The following is a 23,930-nucleotide window of genomic DNA, read 5'->3' on the forward strand; positions in this document are numbered from 1 at the left end:
GATCCTGATCACAAGAGCTTACAATCTATGAGGAGGAGACAAGAGGAGTGAGGACCCTGATCACAAGAGCTTACAATCTATGAGGAGGAGACAAGAGGAGTGAGGATCCTGATCACAAGAGCTTACAATCTATGAGGAGGAGTAGACAAGAGGAGTGAGGATCCTGATCACAAGAGCTTACAATCTATGAGGAGGAGGAGACAAGAGGAGTGAGGATCCTGATCACAAGAGCTTACAATCTATGAGGAGGAGACAAGAGGAGTGAGGATCCTGATCACAAGAGCTTACAATCTATGAGGAGGAGGAGACAAGAGGAGTGAGGACCCTGATCACAAGAGCTTACAATCTATGAGGAGGAGGAGACAAGAGGAGTGAGGATCCTGATCACAAGAGCTTACAATCTATGAGGAGACAAGAGGAGTGAGGATCCTGATCACAAGAGCTTACAATCTATGAGGAGACAAGAGGAGTGAGGATCCTGATCACAAGAGCTTACAATCTATGAGGAGGAGACAAGAGGAGTGAGGATCCTGATCACAAGAGCTTACAATCTATGAGGAGGAGGAGACAAGAGGAGTGAGGATCCTGATCACAAGAGCTTACAATCTATGAGGAGGAGACAAGAGGAGTGAGGATCCTGATCACAAGAGCTTACAATCTATGAGGAGGAGACAAGAGGAGTGAGGATCCTGATCACAAGAGCTTACAATCTATGAGGAGGAGGAGACAAGAGGAGTGAGGATCCTGATCACAAGAGCTTACAATCTATGAGGAGACAAGAGGAGTGAGGATCCTGATCACAAGAGCTTACAATCTATGAGGAGGAGACAAGAGGAGTGAGGATCCTGATCACAAGAGCTTACAATCTATGAGGAGGAGGAGACAAGAGGAGTGAGGATCCTGATCACAAGAGCTTACAATCTATGAGGAGACAAGAGGAGTGAGGATCCTGATCACAAGAGCTTACAATCTATGAGGAGGAGACAAGAGGAGCGAGGATCCTGATCACAAGAGCTTATAATCTATGAGGAGACAAGACGAGTGAGGATCCTGATCACAAGAGCTTACAATCTATGAGGAGGAGGAGACAAGAGGAGTGAGGATCCTGATCACAAGTGCTTACAATCTATGAGGAGACAAGAGGAGTGAGGATGAATGGTAGATTCCTGACACAGTGGAGCTCCGCCCACTTATGTCACATGATCATCCTCACAGGTCCTTTAGCCACAAACGCTTCTTTCCTGCTAAGCTCTGCTCCCACATCTACTGGTCACATGATTGTGACATCATCACAGGTCCTGCGCCTCCAGCATTTAGTATTTTAACAGTGTGTCACCCCAGTAGTGAGGAGATTACATGAGGAGGAGGTTTGTTACAGTGTGTCACCCCAGTAGTGAGGAGATTACATGAGGAGGAGGTTTGTTACAGTGTGTCACCCCAGTAGTGAGGAGATTACATGAGGAGGAGGTTTGTTACAGTGTGTCACCCCAGTAGTGAGGAGATTACATGAGGAGAAGGTTTGTTACAGTGTGTCACCCCAGTAGTAAGGAGATTACATGAGGAGGAGGTTTGTTACAGTGTGTCACCCCAGTAGTGAGGAGATTACATGAGGAGGAGGTTTATTACAGTGTGTCACCCCAGTAGTGAGGAGAAAACACGAGGAGGAGGTTTGTTACAGTGTGTCACCACAGTAGTGAGGAGATTACATGAGGAGAAGGTTTGTTACAGTGTGTCACCCCAGTAGTAAGGAGATTACATGAGGAGAAGGTTTGTTACAGTGTGTCACCCCAGTAGTGAGGAGATTACATGAGGAGGAGGTTTGTTACAGTGTGTCACCCCAGTAGTGAGGAGATTACATGAGGAGGAGGTTTGTTACAGTGTGTCACCCCAGTAGTGAGGAGATTACACGAGGAGGAGGTTTGTTACAGTGTGTCACCCCAGTAGTGAGGAGATTATACGAGGAGGAGGTTTGTTACAGTGTGTCACCCCAGTAGTGAGGAGATTACATGAGGAGGTGGTTTGTTACAATGTGTCACCCCAGTAGTGAGGAGATTACATGAGGAGGAGGTTTGTTACAGTGTGTCACCCCAGTAGTGAGGAGATTACATGAGGAGGAGGTTTGTTACAGTGTGTCACCCCAGTAGTGAGGAGATTACACGAGGAGGAGGTTTGTTACAGTGTGTCACCCCAGTAGTGAGGAGATTATACGAGGAGGAGGTTTGTTACAGTGTGTCACCCCAGTAGTGAGGAGATTACATGAGGAGGTGGTTTGTTACAATGTGTCACCCCAGTAGTGAGGAGATTACATGAGGAGGAGGTTTGCTACAGTGTGTCACCCCAGTAGTGAGGGGATTGCATGAGGAGGAGGTTTGTTACAGTGTGTCACCCCAGTAGTGAGGAGATTGCATGAGGAGGAGGTTTGTTACAGTGTGTCACCCCAGTAGTGAGGAGATTGCATGAGGAGGAGGTTTGTTACAGTGTGTCACCCCAGTAGTGAGGAGATTGCATGAGGAGGAGGTTTGTTACAGTGTGTCACCCCAGTAGTGAGGAGATTGCATGAGGAGGAGGTTTGTTACAGTGTGTCACCCCAGTAGTAAGGAGATTGCATGAGGAGGAGGTTTGTTACAGTATGTCACCCCAGTAGTAAGGAGATTGCATGAGGAGGAGGTTTGTTACAGTGTGTCACCCCAGTAGTGAGGAGATTGCATGAGGAGGAGGTTTGTTACAGTGTGTCACCCCAGTAGTGAGGAGATTGCATGAGGAGGAGGTTTGTTACAGTGTGTCACCCCAGTAGTGTGGAGATTACATGAGGAGGAGGTTTGTTACAGTGTGTCACCCCAGTAGTGAGGAGATTACATGAGGAGGAGGTTTGTTACAGTGTGTCACCCCAGTAGTAAGGAGATTACATGAGGAGGAGGTTTGTTACAGTGTGTCACCCCAGTAGTAAGGAGATTACATGAGGAGGAGGTTTGTTACAGTGTGTCACCCCAGTAGTAAGGAGATTTCATGAGGAGGAGGTTTGTTACAGTGTGTCACCCCAGTAGTGAGGAGATTACATGAGGGGGAGGTTTGTTACAGTGTGTCACCCCAGTAGTAAGGAGATTTCATGAGGAGGAGGTTTGTTACAGTGTGTCACCCCAGTAGTGAGGAGATTACATGAGGAGGAGGTTTGTTACAGTGTGTCACCCCAATAGTGAGGAGATTACACGAGGAGGAGGTTTGTTACAGTGTGTCACCCCAGTAGTGAGGAGATTACACGAGGAGGAGGTTTGTTACAGTGTGTCACCCCAGTAGTGAGGAGATTACACGAGGAGGAGGTTTGTTACAGTGTGTCACCCCAGTAGTGAGGAGATTACACGAGGAGGAGGTTTGTTACAGTGTGTCACCCCAGTAGTGAGGAGATTACACGAGGAGGAGGTTTGTTACAGTGTGTCACCCCAGTAGTGAGGAGATTACATGAGGAGGAGGTTTGTTACAGTGTGTCACCCCAGTAGTAAGTAGATTGCATGAGGAGGAGGTTTGTTACAGTGTGTCACCCCAGTAGTGAGGAGATTACATGAGGAGGAGGTTTGTTACAGTGTGTCACCCCAGTAGTAAGGAGATTGCATGAGGAGGAGGTTTGTTACAGTGTGTCACCCCAGTAGTAAGGAGATTGCATGAGGAGGAGGTTTGTTACAGTGTGTCACCCCAGTAGTGAGGAGATTACATGAGGAGGAGGTTTGTTACAGTGTGTCACCCCAGTAGTAAGGAGATTACATGAGGAGCAGGTTTGTTACAGTGTGTCACCCCAGTAGTAAGGAGATTACATGACGAGGAGGTTTGTTACAGTGTGTCACCCCAGTAGTGAGGAGATTGCATGAGGAGGAGGTTTGTTACAGTGTGTCACCCCAGTAGTGAGGAGATTACATGAGGCGGAGGATTGTTACAGTGTGTCACCCCAGTAGTGAGGAGATTACATGAGGAGGAGGTTTGTTACAGTGTGTCACCCCAGTAGTGAGATTACATGAGGAGGAGGTTTGTTACAGTGTGTCACCCCAGTAGTAAGAAGATTACATGAGGTGGAGGTTTGTTACAGTGTGTCACCCCAGTAGTAAGGAGATTACATGAGGAGGAGGTTTGTTACAGTGTGTCACCCCAGTAGTAAGGAGATTACATGAGAAGGAGGTTTGTTACAGTGTGTCACCCCAGTAGTGAGGAGATTACATGAGGGGGAGGTTTGTTACAGTGTGTCACCCCAGTAGTGAGGAGATTGCATGAGGAGGAGGTTTGTTACAGTGTGTCACCCCAGTAGTGAGGAGATTGCATGAGGAGGAGGTTTGTTACAGTGTGTCACCCCAGTAGTGAGGAGATTACATGAGGCGGAGTATTGTTACAGTGTGTCACCCCAGTAGTGAGGAGATTACATGAGGAGGAGGTTTGTTACAGTGTGTCACCCCAGTAGTGAGATTACATGAGGAGGAGGTTTGTTACAGTGTGTCACCCCAGTAGTAAGAAGATTACATGAGGAGGAGGTTTGTTACAGTGTGTCACCCCAGTAGTAAGGAGATTACATGAGGAGGAGGTTTGTTACAGTGTGTCACCCCAGTAGTAAGGAGATTACATGAGGAGGAGGTTTGTTACAGTGTGTCACCCCAGTAGTGAGGAGATTACATGAGGGGGAGGTTTGTTACAGTGTGTCACCCCAGTAGTGAGGAGATTACATGAGGAGGAGGTTTGTTACAGTGTGTCACCCCAATAGTGAGGAGATTACATGAGGAGGAGGTTTGTTACAGTGTGTCACCCCAGTAGTGAGGAGATTACATGAGGAGGAGGTTTGTTACAGTGTGTCACCCCAGTAGTGAGGAGATTACATGAGGAGAAGGTTTGTTACAGTGTGTCACCCCAGTAGTGAGGAGATTACATGAGGAGGAGGTTTGTTACAGTGTGTCACCCCAGTAGTGAGGAGATTACATGAGGAGAAGGTTTGTTACAGTGTGTCACCCCAGTAGTAAGGAGATTACATGAGGAGGAGGTTTGTTACAGTGTGTCACCCCAGTAGTGAGGAGATTACATGAGGAGGAGGTTTGTTACAGTGTGTCACCCCAGTAGTGAGGAGATTACATGAGGAGGAGGTTTGTTACAGTGTGTCACCCCAGTAGTGAGGAGATTACATGAGGAGGAGGTTTGTTACAGTGTGTCACCCCAGTAGTGAGGAGATTACATGAGGAGGAGGTTTGTTACAGTGTGTCACCCCAGTAGTGAGGAGATTACATGAGGAGGAGGTTTGTTACAGTGTGTCACCACAGTAGTGAGGAGATTACATGAGGAGAAGGTTTGTTACAGTGTGTCACCCCAGTAGTGAGGAGATTACATGAGGAGGAGGTTTGTTACAGTGTGTCACCCCAGTAGTGAGGAGATTACATGAGGAGGAGGTTTGTTACAGTGTGTCACCCCAGTAGTGAGGAGATTACACGAGGAGGAGGTTTGTTACAGTGTGTCACCCCAGTAGTGAGGAGATTATACGAGGAGGAGGTTTGTTACAGTGTGTCACCCCAGTAGTGAGGAGATTACATGAGGAGGTGGTTTGTTACAATGTGTCACCCCAGTAGTGAGGAGATTACATGAGGAGGAGGTTTGCTACAGTGTGTCACCCCAGTAGTAAGGAGATTGCATGAGGAGGAGGTTTGTTACAGTGTGTCACCCCAGTAGTAAGGAGATTGCATGAGGAGGAGGTTTGTTACAGTGTGTCACCCCAGTAGTGTGGAGATTACATGAGGAGGAGGTTTGTTACAGTGTGTCACCCCAGTAGTGAGGAGATTACATGAGGAGGAGGTTTGTTACAGTGTGTCACCCCAGTAGTGAGGAGATTGCATGAGGAGGAGGTTTGTTACAGTGTGTCACCCCAGTAGTAAGGAGATTGCATGAGGAGGAGGTTTGTTACAGTGTGTCACCCCAGTAGTGAGGAGATTACATGAGGAGGAGGTTTGTTACAGTGTGTCACCCCAGTAGTGAGGAGATTACATGAGGAGGAGGTTTGTTACAGTGTGTCACCCCAGTAGTGAGGAGATTACATGAGGAGGAGGTTTGTTACAGTGTGTCACCCCAGTAGTAAGGAGATTACATGAGGAGGAGGTTTATTACAGTGTGTCACCCCAGTAGTAAGGAGATTACATGAGGAGGAGGTTTGTTACAGTGTGTCACCCCAGTAGTAAGGAGATTTCATGAGGAGGAGGTTTGTTACAGTGTGTCACCCCAGTAGTGAGGAGATTACATGAGGGGGAGGTTTGTTACAGTGTGTCACCCCAGTAGTGAGGAGATTACATGAGGAGGAGGTTTGTTACAGTGTGTCACCCCACTAGTGAGGAGATTACATGAGGAGGAGGTTTGTTACAGTGTGTCACCCCAGTAGTGAGGAGATTACACGAGGAGGAGGTTTGTTACAGTGTGTCACCCCAGTAGTGAGGAGATTACACGAGGAGGAGGTTTGTTACAGTGTGTCACCCCAGTAGTGAGGAGATTACACGAGGAGGAGGTTTGTTACAGTGTGTCACCCCAGTAGTGAGGAGATTGCATGAGGAGGAGGTTTGTTACAGTGTGTCACCCCAGTAGTAAGGAGATTGCATGAGGAGGAGGTTTGTTACAGTGTGTCACCCCAGTAGTGAGGAGATTGCATGAGGAGGAGGTTTGTTACAGTGTGTCACCCCAGTAGTAAGGAGATTGCATGAGGAGGAGGTTTGTTACAGTGTGTCACCCCAGTAGTAAGGAGATTACATGAGGAGGTTTGTTACAGTGTGTCACCACAGTAGTGAGGAGATTACATGAGGAGAAGGTTTGTTACAGTGTGTCACCCCAGTAGTAAGGAGATTACATGAGGAGAGGGTTTGTTACAGTGTGTCACCCCTGTAGTAAGGAGATTACATGAGGAGGAGGTTTGTTACAGTGTGTCACCCCAGTAGTAAGGAGATTACATGAGGAGGAGGTTTGTTACAGTGTGTCACTCCAGTAGTGAGGAGATTACATGAGGAGGAGGATTGTTACAGTGTGTCACCCCAGTAGTAAGGAGATTACATGAGGAGGAGGTTTGTTACAGTGTGTCACCCCAGCAGGAAGGAGATTACATGAGGAGGAGGTTTGTTACAGTGTGTCACCCTCTTATCCAGCTGATCCAGTTGTCTCCTCTTCTCCTGAATGACCCCCAAGGATGGACAAGGAAAGGAATGAGATGATTATGAGAATTTTACACTTCACCTTGGAGATCCTCCACCTGCTGACCGGAGAGGTAAGGTGACCCATCTACATTTCCACCATTGTTGTCCCCATCTACATTTCCACCATTGTTGTCCCCATCTACATTTCCACCATTGTTGTCCCCCATCTACATTTCCACCATTGTTGGCCCCCATCTACATTTCCACCATTGTTGTCCCCCATCTTTGGAGCCGCTCTATGTTCTGGATGTCTCTTTGTAGGTGAGGTCTCCAGAACTGACCCCAGTATTCCAGATGTGCTCACTAGAGCTCTATACAGGGGGCACAATCTCCTCTTTGTAGTGGGGGAGGAATACTGGGGTCAGTCCCCTCATTGTCTCTCTCCATACACAGGATTACACCATAGTGAAGAAGACATGGGGGGAGTGTGTAGCCCCCAGCAGCCATCTCCATGAGTCAGGAGGAGGGAGCAGGGCCCGGGGCCCCATCATGGAACCTCCACCTCACTCACTGATACATGAGAAGAAGATCCTAGAACTCATCCACAGGATCACTGAGCTGCTGACTGGAGAGGTGACCCTGCTGGGACATTATACAGTAATGGAGGGGTCTGGTGATGACTGGAGAGGTGACACTGCTGGGACATTATACAGTAATGGAGGGGTCTGGTGATGACTGGAGAGGTGACACTGCTGGGACATTATACAGTAATGGAGGGGTCTGGTGATGACTGGAGAGGTGACACTGCTGGGACATTATACAGTAATGGAGGGGTCTGGTGATGATTAGAGAGGTGACACTGCTGGGACATCATACAGTAATGGAGGGGTCTGGTGATGACTGGAGAGGTGACACTGCTGGGACATTATACAGTAATGGAGGGGTCTGGTGATGATTAGAGAGGTGACACTGCTGGGACATCATACAGTAATGGTGGGGTCTGGTGATGACTGGAAAGGTGACACTGCTGGGACATTATACAGTAATGGAGGGGTCTGGTGATTAGAGAGGTGACACTGCTGGGACATTATACAGTAATGGAGGGGTCTGGTGATGATTAGAGAGGTGACACTGCTGGGACATTATACAGTAATGGAGGGGTCTGGTGATGACTGGAGAGATGACACTGCTGGGACATTATACAGTAATGGAGGGGTCTGGTGATGACTGGAGAGGTGACACTGCTGGGACATTATACAGTAATGGAGGGGTCTGGTGATGATTAGAGAGGTGACACTGCTGGGACATTATACAGTAATGGAGGGGTCTGATGATGAATGGAGAGGTGACCCTGCTGGGACATTATACAGTAATGGAGAGGTCTGGTGATGACTAGAGAGGTGACACTGCTGGGACATTATACAGTAATGGAGGGGTCTTGTGATGACTGGAGAGATGACACTGCTGGGACATTATACAGTAATGGAGGGGTCTGGTGATGATTAGAGAGGTGACACTGCTGGGACATTATACAGTAATGGAGGGGTCTGGTGATGATTAGAGAGGTGACACTGCTGGGACATTATACAGTAATGGAGGGGTCTGGTGATGATTAGAGAGGTGACACTGCTGGGACATTATACATTAATGGAGGGGTCTGGTGATGACTGGAGAGGTGACACTGCTGGGATATTATACAGTAATGGAGGGGTCTGGTGATGACTGGAGAGGTGACACTGCTGGGACATTATACAGTAATGGAGGGGTCTTGTGATGACTGGAGAGGTGACACTGCTGGGACATTATACAGTAATGGAGGGGTCTGGTGATGACGGGAGAGGTGACCCTGATGGGACATTATACAGTAATGGAGGGGTCTGGTGATGACTGGAGAGGTGACACTGCTGGGACATTATACAGTAATGGAGGGGTCTGGTGATGATTAGAGAGGTGACACTGCTGGGACATTATACAGTAATGGAGGGGTCTGGTGATGACGGTATCATTGTGTGTCAGGTTCCTATAAGGTGTCAGGATGTGGCGGTCTATTTCTCCATGGAGGAGCGGGAGTATGTAGAAGGACACAAGGATCTGTACCAGGACATAGTCATGATGGAGGATCACCGGCCCCTCACATCACAAGGTAAGAGGAGACATATATATAGATATCACTCTCACTACCTAGTAACATAGAAATCTATCCAGCACTGATGTATTCATTCCCTGTGTGTTCCCTACAGATAGAGCCATTGATAGAAATCCACCCGAGAGGTGTCCCCGTCCTCTGTTTTTTCAGGACTGTCCAGAGGGAAATGTCCCAGAGAAGCATCAGGTAGATGGTGCTAAAGTGTCTGTCAGATATGATCAATAATTAAACTGAAGATCATTGAGCATTTTCTTTCTCTTTAGGGTGAAGATCTGATGGATATTAAGATTGAGGTGATAGATGAAGCAGAAGAGGAGACGGATTTCATGGCCGATCAGCAGTGTAAGGAGGGGGAGACTTTCATTGGTTGTACAGAGTTTCCCTAGAGTGAAGGAAAAAATTATTTGATCACAGATTTGATGAGTTTATAATTTTATCAGTTGGTTTATTTGAACAGTGAGTGAAAAAACAAGAAAAATTCTGAAGAACACATTTTACCTAAGTTATAAATTGATTTGTATTTAACCTCCTATCAATCAGCAACATTTCTGTCCCCCAGATGTCATATATACAGGTAATAAGATGAGATTAGGAGCACTCTCTTAGAGGGAGAGTTACCTGTATAAAGACACCTGTCCATAGAAGTAATCAATCAGATTGGGAACTCTCCACCATGGCCAAGACCGAAGACCTGTCCAAGGATGTCAGGGTCAAGATGGTGACCTACACAAGGCTAAAATGGGCAACAAGACCAACGACAAGGAGCTTGGGGAGAAGTTGACCACAGTTGGCGCCATTATTTACAAATGAAAGAAACACAAAATAATGGTCAATCTTCCTCATTCAGGGGCTTCATGTAAGATCCCACCTCGTGGAGTTTTAGTGATTATGAGAACGGTCTGGAGCCAGCCCAGACCATAGTCACCGAGAAAACATATTGGTAACACACTACAAGGAGAAGGACTGAAATCCTGCAGCACCCGCAAGGTCCTCCTTCTCAAGAAATTACATGTAGGGGCCCGTCTGATGGAGAAAGCTCATGTACAGGAGCGTCTGATGGAAAAAGATCATGTACAGGCCCATCTGATGGAAAAAACTCATGTACAGGACCATCTGATGGAGAAAGATCATGTACAGGCCCGTCTGATGGAGAAAGATCATGTACAGGACCGTCTGATGGAGAAAGATCATGTACAGGAGCGTCTGATGGAGAAAGATCATGTACAGGACAGTCTGATGGAGAAAGATCATGTACAGGACCGTCTGATGGAAAAAGATCATGTACGGGCCCATCTGATGGAGAAAGATCATGTACAGGACCGTCTGATGGAGAAAGATCATGTACAGGACCGTCTGATGGAGAAAGATCATGTACGGGACCGTCTGATGGAGAAAGATCATGTACAGGACCGTCTGATGGAGAAAGATCATGTACAGGACCGTCTGATGGAGAAAGATCATGTACGGGACCGTCTGATGGAGAAAGATCATGTACAGGACCGTCTGATGGAGAAAGATCATGTACAGGACAGTCTGATGGAGAAAGATCATGTACAGGAGCGTCTGATGGAAAAAGATCATGTACGGACCGTCTGATGGAGAAAGATCATGTACGGGACCGTCTGATGGAGAAAGATCATGTACAGGACTGTCTGATGGAGAAAGATCATGTACAGGACCGTCTGATGGAGAAAGATCATGTACAGGACCGTCTGATGGAGAAAGATCATGTACAGGCCTGTCTGATGGAGAAAGATCATGTACGGGACCGTCTGATGGAGAAAGATCATGTACAGGACCGTCTGATGGAGAAAGATCATGTACAGGACCGTCTGATGGAGAAAGATCATGTACGGGCCTGTCTGATGGAGAAAGATCATGTACGGGACCGTCTGATGGAGAAAGATCATGTACGGGACCGTCTGATGGAGAAAGATCATGTACGGGACCGTCTGATGGAGAAAGATCATGTACGGGACCGTCTGATGGAGAAAGATCATGTACAGGCCTGTCTGATGGAGAAAGATCATGTACAGGCCTGTCTGATGGAGAAAGATCATGTACGGGACCGTCTGATGGGGAAAGATCATGTACAGGACCGTCTGATGGAGAAAGATCATGTACAGGACCGTCTGATGGAGAAAGATCATGTACAGGACCGTCTGATGGAGAAAGATCATGTACAGGACCGTCTGATGGAGAAAGCTCATGTACGGGCCTGTCTGATGGAGAAAGATCATGTACGGGACCGTCTGATGGAGAAAGATCATGTACGGAACCGCCTGATGGAGAAAGATCATGTACAGGCCCGTCTGATGGAGAAAGATCATGTACGGGACCGTCTGATGGAGAAAGATCATGTACAGGACCGTCTGATGGGGAAAGATCATGTACAGGACCGTCTGATGGAGAAAGCTCATGTACGGGACCGTCTGATGGAGAAAGATCATGTACAGGACCGTCTGATGGAGAAAGTTCATGTACAGGACCGTCTGATGGAGAAAGATCATGTACGGGACCGTCTGAAGTTTGTCAATGAACATCTAAATGATTCAGAGGAGAACTGAAAGGCATAATTACCTGTTCCCAAGGTCCACGATCCTTCTGGCTCCAGCGCTGTCACTGTGCGCACTGATGGTGACGTCGCGTTGGGGACATCACTCATCATTGCGCAACGCATACTGACAGCGCAGAAGCCAGAAGGATCGCGGACCTTGGGAACAGGTAATTATAACACCGGAGATGGGGGAGGTGATGGGGCAGCTGTGGTGTTTGTACTCAGGAGGATTGTGTATAGAAGTGAAGTGGGGACCAGATAACGCTATATGTCTGCTCCCCACTTCTCTTCTATACACATATGCCTCTGAAGCGCTATCACCGACAAGCATTAGTCATTGAGGCATATTTGTATAGATGCGCTGTGCGGGGAGCATGTATAATATATATCTACATGCGCTGCGGTGTGTATATGATTGCGCTGTGCAGGGGGCATATATATGTACACACATGCGCTGCGGGCGGCATATATATATATGATAGCGCCGGGGGAAACATATACTGTATGCTGCTGGGGGCTTATGATCGCGCTGCAGGCGGCATATATATATATGATAGCGCCGGGGGAAACATATACTGTATGCTGCTGGGGGCTTATGATCGCGCTGCAGGCGGCATATATATATATATATATGATAGCGCCGGGGGAATATATACTGTATATATATATATATATATATAATATGCGCTGTGGGGGGCATAAGATAGCGGGGAATAAATATATATACATGCGCTGCGGGGGCAAAAAATATAGCGAAGCAGGGGGCAAGATATATAGAAGCTGTGGGGACATATACAGTATAACATGCGCTGTGCGGGGGACATGTATAACATGCGCTGTGCGGGGGACATATATAACATGCGCTGTGCGGGGGACATATATAACATGCGCTGTGCGGGGGACATATATAACATGCGCTGTGCGGGGGACATATATGACATGCGCTGTGCTGGGGACATATATAACATGCGCTGTGCGGGGGACATATATAACATGCGCTGTGCGGGGGACATATATAACATGCGCTGTGCGGGGGACATGTATAACATGCACTGTGCGGGGGACATGTATAACATGCGCTGTGCGGGGGACATATATGACATGCGCTGTGCGGGGGACATGTATAACATGCGCTGTGCAGGGGACATGTATAACATGCGCTGTGCAGGGGACATGTATAACATGCGCTGTGCTGGGGACACATATAACATGCGCTGTGCGGGGGACACATATAACATGCGCTGTGCGGGGGACACATATAACATGCGCTGTGCGGGGGACATATATAACATGCGCTGTGCGGGGGACACATATAACATGCGCTGTGCGGGGGACATATATAACATGCGCTGTGCGGGGGACATATATGACATGCGCTGTGCGGGGGACATGTATAACATGCGCTGTGCGGGGGACATATATAACATGCGCTGTGCGGGGGACATATATAACATGCGATGTGCGGGGGACATATATAACATGCGCTGTGCGGGGGACATATATAACATGCGCTGTGCGGGGCATATATAACATGCGCTGTGCGGGGAGACAAGATATATAGAAGCTGTGGGGACATATATAGCATGCGCTGTGCTGGGGACATATATAACATGCGCTGTGCTGGGGACATGTATAACATGCGCTGTGCGGGGGACATATATAACATGCGCTGTGCGGGGGACATATATAACATGCGCTGTGCGGGACATATATAACATGCGCTGTGCGGGGGACATGTATAACATGCGCTGTGCGGGGGACATATATGACATGCGCTGTGCGGGGGACATATATAACATGCGCTGTGCGGGACATATATAACATGCGCTGTGCGGGGGACATATATAACATGCGCTGTGCGGGGGACATATATAACATGCGCTGTGCGGGGGACATATATAACATGCGCTGTGCGGGGGACATATATAACATGCGCTGTACGGGGGACATATATGACATGCGCTGTGCGGGGGACATATATAACATGCGCTGTGCGGGGGACATATATAACATGCGCTGTGCGGGGGACATATATAACATGCGCTGTGCGGGGGACATATATAACATGCGCTGTGCGGGGGACATATATAACATGCGCTGTGCGGGGGACATATATAACATGCGCTGTGCGGGGGACATATATAACATGCGCTGTGCGGGGGACATATATAACATGCGCTGTGCGGGGGACATATATAACATGCGCTGTACGGGGGACATATATAACATGCGCTGTGCGGGGCATATATAACATGCGCTGTGCGGGGGACATATATAACGTGCTTTGCGGGGGACATATATAACATGCGCTGTGCGGGGGACATATATAACATGCGCTGTACGGGGGACATATATAACATGCGCTAAGCGGGGGACATATATAACATGCGCTGTGCGGGGGACATATATAACATGCGCTGTACGGGGGACATATATAACGTGCGCTGTGCGGGGGACATGTATAGCATGCGCTGTGCGGGGGACATGTATAACATGCGCTGTGCGGGGGACATGTATAACATGCGCTGTGCGGGGGACATATATAACGTGCGCTGTGCGGGGGACATATATAACGTGCGCTGTGCGGGGGACATATATAACATGCGCTGTGCGGGGGACATATATAACATGCGCTGTGCGGGGGACATATATAACATGCGCTGTGCGGGGGACATATATGACATGCGCTGTGCGGGGGACATGTATAACGTGCGCTGTGCGGGGGACATATATAACGTGCGCTGTGCGGGGGACATATATAACATGCGCTGTGCGGGGGACATGTATAGCATGCGCTGTGCGGGGGACATGTATAACATGCGCTGTGCGGGGGACATATATAACATGCGCTGTGCGGGAGACATATATAACATGCGCTGTGCGGGGGACATATATAACATGCGCTGTGCGGGGGACATATATAACATGCGCTGTGCGGGGGACATATATAACATGCGCTGTACGGGGGACATATATAACATGCGCTGTGCGGGGGACATATATAACATGCGCTGTGCGGGGGACATATATAACATGCGCTGTGCGGGGGACATATATAACATGCGCTGTACGGGGGACATATATAACATGCGCTGTGCGGGGGACATATATAACATGCGCTGTGCGGGGGACATATATAACATGCGCTGTGCGGGGGACATATATAACATGCGCTGTGCGGGGGACATATATAACATGCGCTGTGCGGGGGACATATATAACATGCGCTGTGCGGGGGACATATATAACATGCGCTGTGCGGGGGACATATATAACATGCGCTGTGCGGGGGACATATATAACATGCGCTGTGCGGGGGACATATATAACATGCGCTGTACGGGGGACATATATAACATGCGCTGTGCGGGGGACATATATAACGTGCTTTGCGGGGGACATATATAACATGCGCTGTGCGGGGGACATATATAACATGCGCTGTACGGGGGACATATATAACATGCGCTAAGCGGGGGACATATATAACATGCGCTGTGCGGGGGACATATATAACATGCGCTGTACGGGGGACATGTATAACATGCGCTGTACGGGGGACATGTATAACATGCGCTAAGCGGGGGACATATATAACGTGCGCTGTGCGGGGGACATGTATAGCATGCGCTGTGCGGGGGACATATATAACATGCGCTGTGCGGGGGACATGTATAACATGCGCTGTGCGGGGGACATATATAACGTGCGCTGTGCGGGGGACATATATAACATGCGCTGTGCGGGGGACATATATAACATGCGCTGTGCGGGGGACATGTATAACATGCGCTGTGCGGGGGACATATATAACGTGCGCTGTGCGGGGGACATATATAACGTGCGCTGTGCGGGGGACATATATAACATGCGCTGTGCGGGGGACATATATAACATGCGCTGTGCGGGGGACATATATAACATGCGCTGTGCGGGGGACATATATAACGTGCGCTGTGCGGGGGACATGTATAACATGCGCTGTGCGGGGGACATGTATAACATCCGCTGTGCGGGGGACATATATAACATGCGCTGTGCGGGGGACATATATAACATGCGCTGTGCGGGGGACATATATAACATGCGCTGTGCGGGGGACATGTATAACGTGCGCTGTGCGGGGGACATGTATAACGTGCGCTGTGCGGGGGACATGTATAACATGCGCTGTGCGGGGGACATGTATAACATGCGCTGTGCGGGGGACATATATAACATGCGCTGTGCGGGGGACATATATAACATGCGCTGTGCGGGGGACATATATAACATGCGCTGTGCGGGGGACATATATAACATGCGCTGTGCGGGGGACATATATAACATGCGCTGTGCGGGGGACATATATAACATGCGCTGTGCGGGGGACATGTATAACATGCGCTGTGCGGGGGACATGTATAACATCCGCTGTGCGGGGGACATATATAACATGCGCTGTGCGGGGGACATATATAACATGCGCTGTGCGGGGGACATATATAACGTGCGCTGTGCGGGGGACATGTATAACGTGCGCTGTGCGGGGGACATGTATAACGTGCGCTGTGCGGGGGACATGTATAACATGCGCTGTGCGGGGGACATGTATAACATGCGCTGTGCGGGGGACATATATAACATGCGCTGTGCGGGGGACATATATAACATGCGCTGTGCGGGGGACATATATAACGTGCGCTGTGCGGGGGACATGTATAACGTGCGCTGTGCGGGGGACATATATAACATGCGCTGTGCGGGGGACATATATAACATGCGCTGTGCGGGGGACATGTATAACATGCGCTGTGCGGGGGACATATATAACATGCGCTGTGCGGGGGACATGTATAACATGCGCTGTGCGGGGGACATATATAACATGCGCTGTGCGGGGGACATATATAACATGCGCTGTGCGGGGGACATGTATAACATGCGCTGTGCGGGGGACATATATAACATGCGCTGTGCGGGGGACATATATAACGTGCGCTGTGCGGGGGACATGTATAACATGCGCTGTGCGGGGGACATGTATAACATGCGCTGTGCGGGGGACATATATAACGTGCTGTGCGGGGGACATGTATAACATGCGCTGTGCGGGGGACATATATAACATGCGCTGTGCGGGGGACATATATAACATGTGCTGTGCGGGGGACATGTATAACATGCGCTGTGCGGGGGACATGTATAACATGCGCTGTGCGGGGGACATGTATAACATGCGCTGTGCGGGGGACATATATAACATGTGCTGTGCGGGGGACATGTATAACATCCGCTGTGCGGGGGACATGTATAACATGCGCTGTGCGGGGGACATGTATAACATCCGCTGTGCGGGGGACATATATAACATGCGCTGTGCGGGGGACATGTATAACATGCGCTGTGCGGGGGACATATATAACGTGCGCTGTGTGGGGGACATGTATAACATGCGCTGTGCGGGGGACATGTATAACATGCGCTGTGCGGGGGACATATATAACATGTGCTGTGCGGGGGACATATATAACGTGCGCTGTGCGGGGGACATATATAACATGCGCTGTGCGGGGGACATATATAACATGCGCTGTGCGGGGGACATATATAACATGCGCTGTGCGGGGGACATATATAACATGCGCTGTGCGGGGGACATATATAACGTGCGCTGTGCGGGGGACATGTATAACGTGCGCTGTGCGGGGGACATGTATAACGTGCGCTGTGCGGGGGACATGTATAACGTGCGCTGTGCGGGGGACATATATAACGTGCGCTGTGCGGGGGACATGTATAACGTGCGCTGTGCGGGGGACATGTATAACGTGCGCTGTGCGGGGGACATGTATAACGTGCGCTGTGCGGGGGACATGTATAACATGCGCTGTGCGGGGGACATGTATAACATGCGCTGTACGGGGGACATATATAACATGCGCTGTGCGGGGGACATATATAACATGCGCTGTGCGGGGGACATGTATAACATGTGCTGTGCGGGGGACATGTATAACATGCGCTGTGCGGGGGACATATATAACATGTGCTGTGCGGGGAGACAAGATATATAGAAGCTGTGGGGACATATACATTCCCCCCAGTGATTCTATATATCTTTCCCTACCACAGCTCTTCTATTTGAGAACCCCGCAGGGATCCCTGATTGGCTCCTCAGTACCGGCCATTCAGGGATCCCGGCGGGGAATTTGAAAATGAAAGTAAAACACATCGTACATTGCTGGGGAGCGGACCATGCCGCCCGCTCCCCTGCTTAATAACTTTTGATCGGATCGGGTCTCAGAAGTGAGACCCGATGCGATCAACCCATTTGCCCCTGTACTACTACCCCCAACATGGAACATACCCTGTTCCATGATGGGGGAGGATTTTGAGTCATTTCACCGTCAGCTCAAAGCTGTCGGGTTTTGGTGAAGAAAAATTCACAGGTTTTTCTTTTTTGTCGAGAACACGCCCCTTTTTGTGATAACCACGCCCATTTTGACGGGTTTAAAAAACACTCGGAGTGATGATATACTTTGTCGGGTTGACATTAGTAAATGAGGGCTATTATGTTTTTTTCTGCTAAGGGGACAGGACAACTTCACTGCATCAGAAGGATGGGGCCATGTAACTATTGGTGTGTGGTGGAGCTAAAACACATGTACAAAATATGCAGGGGGGGGGGGATAATTTTTTCCTTCACTGTAGATACTACTACACCCATCATCTGATCATCACATGGAATAATCTATCCAGAACTGATGTATTCATTCCCTGTGTGTTCCCTACAGATGGAGTCATTGATAGAAATCCACCCGAGAGGTGTCCCCGCCCTCTGTATTCCCAGGACTGTCCAGAGGGAAATGTCCCAGAGAAGCATCAGGTAGATGAGGCTGATCCTATATCTCTATAGGGGGGTCCTGCAGTCATAGATGTGGGGGTAGATTTTGGGTGTCTCTGTTGCTCCTCCTGTCTGCTGTATTGTAGTGAATTGTTCTATATGTCACATCAGGGGGGAGATCTGACTAATAATAAAGTGGAGGATGAAGAAGAGAGGATGAGGGGCCATCACCCGTGTATGAGGGAAGTGAAGGAGGAAATTCCAGGAGGTGTTACCCCAGGTATGTAATAATTCCAGGAGGTGTTACCCCAGGTGTGTAATAATTCCAGGAGGTGTTACCCCAGGTATGTTATAATGGCAGGAGGTGTTACCCCAGGTATGTGATAATGCCAGGAGGTGTTACCCCAGGTATGTAATAATGCCAGGAGGTGTTACCTCAGGTATGTAATAATGGCAGGAGGTGTTACCCCAGGTATGTAATAATTCCAGGAGGTGTTACCCCAGGTATGTAATAATGGCAGGAGGTGTTACCCTAGGTATGTGATAATGCCAGGAGGTGTTACCCCAGGTATGTAATAATGCCAGGAGGTGTTACCTCAGGTATGTAATAATGCCAGGAGGTGTTACCCCAGGTATGTAATAATGGCAGGAGGTGTTACCCCAGGTATGTAATAATTCCAGGAGGTGTTACCCCAGGTATATAATATTTCGGGGAGGTGTTACCCCAGGTATGTAATATTTCCAGGAGGTGTTACCCCAGGTATGTAATAATGGCAGGAGGTGTTACCCCAGGTATGTAATAATTCCAGGAGGTGTTACCCCAGGTGTGCAATAATTCCAGGAGGTGTTACCCCAGGTATGTAATAATGCCAGGAGGTGTTACCCCAGGTATGTAATAATTACAGGAGGTGTTACCCTAGGTATGTAATGATGACAGGAGGTGTTACCCCAGGTATGTGATAATGCCAGGAGGTGTTACCCCAGGTATGTAATAATGCCAGGAGGTGTTACCTCAGGTATGTAATAATGGCAGGAGGTGTTACCCCAGGTATGTAATAATGGCAGGAGGTGTTACCCCAGGTATGTAATAATTCCAGGAGGTGTTACCCCAGGTATATAATATTTTCAGGAGGTGTTACCCCAGGTATGTAATAATGCCAGGAGGTGTTACCCCAGGTATGTAATAATTCCAGGAGGTGTTACCCCAGGTATGTAATAATTCCAGGAGGTGTTACCCCAGGTATGTGATAATTCCAGGAGGTGTTACCCCAGGTATGTAATAATTCCAGGAGGTGTTACCCCAGGTATGTGATAATGCCAGGAGGTGTTACCCCAGGTATGTAACAATGCTAGGAGGTGTTACCTCAGGTATGTAATAATGCCAGGAGGTGTTACCCCAGGTATGTAATAATTACAGGAGGTGTTACCCCAGGTATGTGATAATTCCAGGAGGTGTTACCCCAGGTATGTAATAATTACAGGAGGTGTTACCCTAGGTATGTAATGATGACAGGAGGTGTTACCCCAGGTATGTGATAATGCCAGGAGGTGTTACCCCAGGTATGTAACAATGCCAGGAGGTGTTACCTCAGGTATGTAATAATGCCAGGAGGTGTTACCCCAGGTATGTAATAATTCCAGGAGGTGTTACCCCAGGTATGTGATAATGCCAGGAGGTGTTACCCCAGGTATGTAACAATGCCAGGAGGTGTTACCCCAGGTATGTAATAATTCCAGGAGGTGTTACCCCAGGTATGTAATAATTCCAGGAGGTGTTACCCCAGGTATGTAATAATTCCAGGAGGTGTTACCCCAGGTATGTAATAATTCCAGGAGGTGTTACCCCAGGTATGTAATAATTCCAGGAGGTGTTACCCCAGGTATGTGATAATGCCAGGAGGTGTTACCCCAGGTATGTAACAATGCCAGGAGGTGTTACCCCAGGTATGTAATAATTCCAGGAGGTGTTACCCCAGGTATGTGATAATGCCAGGAGGTGTTACCCCAGGTATGTAACAATGCCAGGAGGTGTTACCCCAGGTATGTAATAATTCCAGGAGGTGTTACCCCAGGTATGTAATAATTCCAGGAGGTGTTACCCCAGGTATGTAATAATTCCAGGAGGTGTTACCCCAGGTATGTAATAATTCCAGGAGGTGTTACCCCAGGTATGTAATAATTCCAGGAGGTGTTACCCCAGGTATGTGATAATGCCAGGAGGTGTTACCCCAGGTATGTAACAATGCCAGGAGGTGTTACCTCAGGTATGTAATAATGCCAGGAGGTGTTACCCCAGGTATGTAATAATTCCAGGAGGTGTTACCTCAGGTATGTAATAATGCCAGGAGGTGTTACCCCAGGTATGTAATATTTCCAGGAGGTGTTACCCCAGGTATGTAATAATTCCAGGAGGTGTTACCCCAGGTATGTAATAATGGCAGGAGGTGTTACCCCAGGTATGTAATAATTCCAGGAGGTGTTACCCCAGGTATGTGATAATGCCAGGAGGTGTTACCCCAGGTATGTAACAATGCCAGGAGGTGTTACCCCAGGTATGTAATAATTCCAGGAGGTGTTACCCCAGGTATGTAATAATTCCAGGTGGTGTTACCCCAGGTATGTAATAATTCCAGGAGGTGTTACCCCAGGTATGTAATAATTCCAGGAGGTGTTACCCCAGGTATGTAATAATGGCAGGAGGTGTTACCCCAGGTATGTAATAATTCCAGGAGGTGTTACCCCAGGTATGTAATAATTCCAGGAGGGTTTTTCTTCAGGGGAGGCGCCACCTTAGAGCTACATTACATTAACCCTTCAGGCCCCAGTGATCCTCTATTATGTATAGTGCAGTCTTCAATCAATGGGGAATTCTTTTAACTAAAGAGAAGATTATAGTCGATTCAAGGGGGACATTCTGTAATCGTTCGAAACGCCGGTAACATTAAGAGATTAACTTGGGCGGGTGTAGGTGTGCCTCAGTCCGTGGGGCCGCAGCAGCAGCGTTCCGAATTACACATCTGACCTCCGCGATTCTATTGCAGCAGGACAACTATAACAGCGTTCAGCCTCTTAGTCTTCCCTGCAGCGTCGCTTTCCAAAACCCAGAGTTAGTATACTTTTGTCCCGTTCATCTGCCGGGAGGAGGCCAATGTGGGTGGTGACTTTTTTTCCCTCCCACACATCTGTCACTTAAGCATTGCAGCACAGCCAGGCTCCCTTTGATCACATGACTTGCCAGACATCACCTGACACACAAGCTGTGGATCTGTGTGATGATGAATGCACATGTGCGCTGGTGACATCATCAGGGGGTTGGCTTTACACACAACAGACAGAGCAGACAAGCCCCCTTTCAGCACCTGACTTGTGATGTAATGTCTTGGGCTTGTGTATGTGTATTTGCTGCCACATTAAAAAGTGATATATTTTTCTAATTATAATTGTTATAATTATTATAATACATTTTTAACCCTAACAGAAAATTCAAGTTTCAACTTCATGTTATCGCTGAATTATAAAGGAGACTATGAAGAGATCATGGAGCGCTCCTCAGGAGAAGACCTCCTTACCCCTAATGTCCATCCAGATCTATCATATAATAATCCCCCTGATCATGAGGAACCTTCTCCTCACCAACCACACATTGTTACCACAAGGACAGAGAAGAAAGGGGAGAAAAGGATTCAATGTGATGAATGTGGGAAATGGTTTACAAGGAGATCAAGTCTTTTTACTCACAGAAGAATTCACACAGGAGAAAAGACGTACTTCTGTTTAGAACGTGGCAAATGTTTTACAGATAGATCAAATCTTGTTACATGTAAAAGAAGTCATAATGGAGATAACCCTTTTTCATGTTCAGAATGTGGGAAATGTTTTACGCAAAATTCCCAACTTGTCAAGCATGAGAGAACTCACACAAGGGAGAAGCCGTATTCATGTGCGCAATGTGGTAAATGCTTTATCCAAAAATCCCATCTTGTTACACATGAGAGAACCCACACAGGAGAGAAGCCGTATTCGTGTTCCGAATGCGGGAAATGTTTTACAGATAAATCAAATCTTGTTAGACATGGGAGAAGTCACACGGGAGAGAAACGATTTTCATGTTCAGCATGTGGGAGATGTTTTACCCAGAAAACCCACCTTGTTACGCACGAGCGTAGTCACACTGGAGAAAAGCCGTATTCCTGCTCCGAATGTGGGAAATGTTTTACAAATAAGTCAAGTCTTGTTACACACAGGAGAAGTCACACAGGGGCAAAGCCATTTTGATGTTCAGAATGTGAGAAATACTATAAAAGGAAAATAGACATGTAAATTATTTTTGTTATAGATACGTGGACGTATAATAACTTAAAGGGGTACTCCGGTGAAAACCTTTTTCTTTTAAATCAACTGGTGCCAGAAAGTTAAACAGATTTGTAAATTACTTCTATTAAAAAAATCTTAATCCTTCCTGTACTTATTAGCTGCTGCATACTGCAGAGGAAATTCTTATCTTTTTGGAATTCTCTCTGATGACATCACGAGCACAGTTCTCTCTGCTGACGTCATTATAATAATAATAATAATTTATTGTTGTCCTTAGTGGGATTTGAACCCAAGGCCCCAGCACTGCAAGGCAGCAGTGCTAACCACTGAGCCACCATGCTACAGAGATGTCAGCAGAGAGCACTGTGCTCGTGATGTCATCAGTGTTCCAAAAAAAAAGGAAATTTCCTCTGTAGCATTCAGCACCTAATAAGTACTGGAAGGATTAAGATTTTTTTAATATAAGTAATTTACAAATATGTTTAACTTTCTGGCACTAGTTGATTTAAAAGAAAAAAGGTTTTCACCGGAGTACCCCTTTAATCTTTCTTCATATAATATACTGTGTATAAAGGGGTAATTGTTTTATTTTAACATTTTAAAATTCGGCTCCTTGATGTACATTTGTAAGAAAAAGTCAACCCTTTAGGCTATGTTCACACAGCGGAATTTCGCTGCAGCAGAGTCCCATTGATTTCATTGGGATTCTGCTGCATGGTGCACATGGTGGAATTTCTGCAGCAGATGATTCCGGCTTCCGCAGAAACAAACAACCCCTGCGATGTTTCTGCAGATTCCGCTCCAAAATGCATTGCCGTCTATGAAGAAGGCACTACTGTAAAATGTCTTTTGTTTTTTTTTTACATTATTCACACATGGAATTTTTCAGCTCAACAAAAACACATGCCACTGGAATATTTGGGGCGTTTATTTTCTAATGATGTGGGGGTGGCTAATTGA

The 23,930-nt window shown here is 47.7% G+C and overlaps 1 protein-coding gene across 2 annotated transcripts; it reads left to right on the plus strand.

Annotated features, from left to right (window-relative positions):
- Nucleotides 1–1,194: 1,194 nt before the first annotated feature.
- LOC130297994 (oocyte zinc finger protein XlCOF8.4-like) lies at nucleotides 1,195–23,081 on the plus strand. 2 transcript variants are annotated; one of them, XM_056550870.1, is made up of 9 exons: nucleotides 1,195–1,367; nucleotides 7,140–7,258; nucleotides 7,581–7,760; nucleotides 9,144–9,270; nucleotides 9,368–9,459; nucleotides 9,537–9,615; nucleotides 18,607–18,698; nucleotides 18,828–18,936; nucleotides 22,135–23,081. In XM_056550870.1, exons 2-9 carry the CDS (start codon nucleotides 7,181–7,183, stop codon nucleotides 22,929–22,931), a joined length of 1,554 nt encoding a protein of 517 aa, XP_056406845.1. In that variant the 5' UTR covers nucleotides 1,195–1,367; nucleotides 7,140–7,180; the 3' UTR covers nucleotides 22,932–23,081. The 2 variants fall into 2 exon arrangements, with proteins under 2 accessions (XP_056406845.1, XP_056406846.1); XM_056550871.1 differs by lacking the exon at nucleotides 1,195–1,367 and having other exon boundaries at nucleotides 7,124–7,258.
- The last annotated feature ends 849 nt before the right edge of the window (nucleotides 23,082–23,930 follow it).

Source organism: Hyla sarda, assembly GCF_029499605.1.
Source record: "Hyla sarda isolate aHylSar1 chromosome 1 unlocalized genomic scaffold, aHylSar1.hap1 SUPER_1_unloc_14, whole genome shotgun sequence".
In the NCBI taxonomy this organism is placed as follows: Eukaryota; Metazoa; Chordata; class Amphibia; order Anura; family Hylidae; genus Hyla; species Hyla sarda.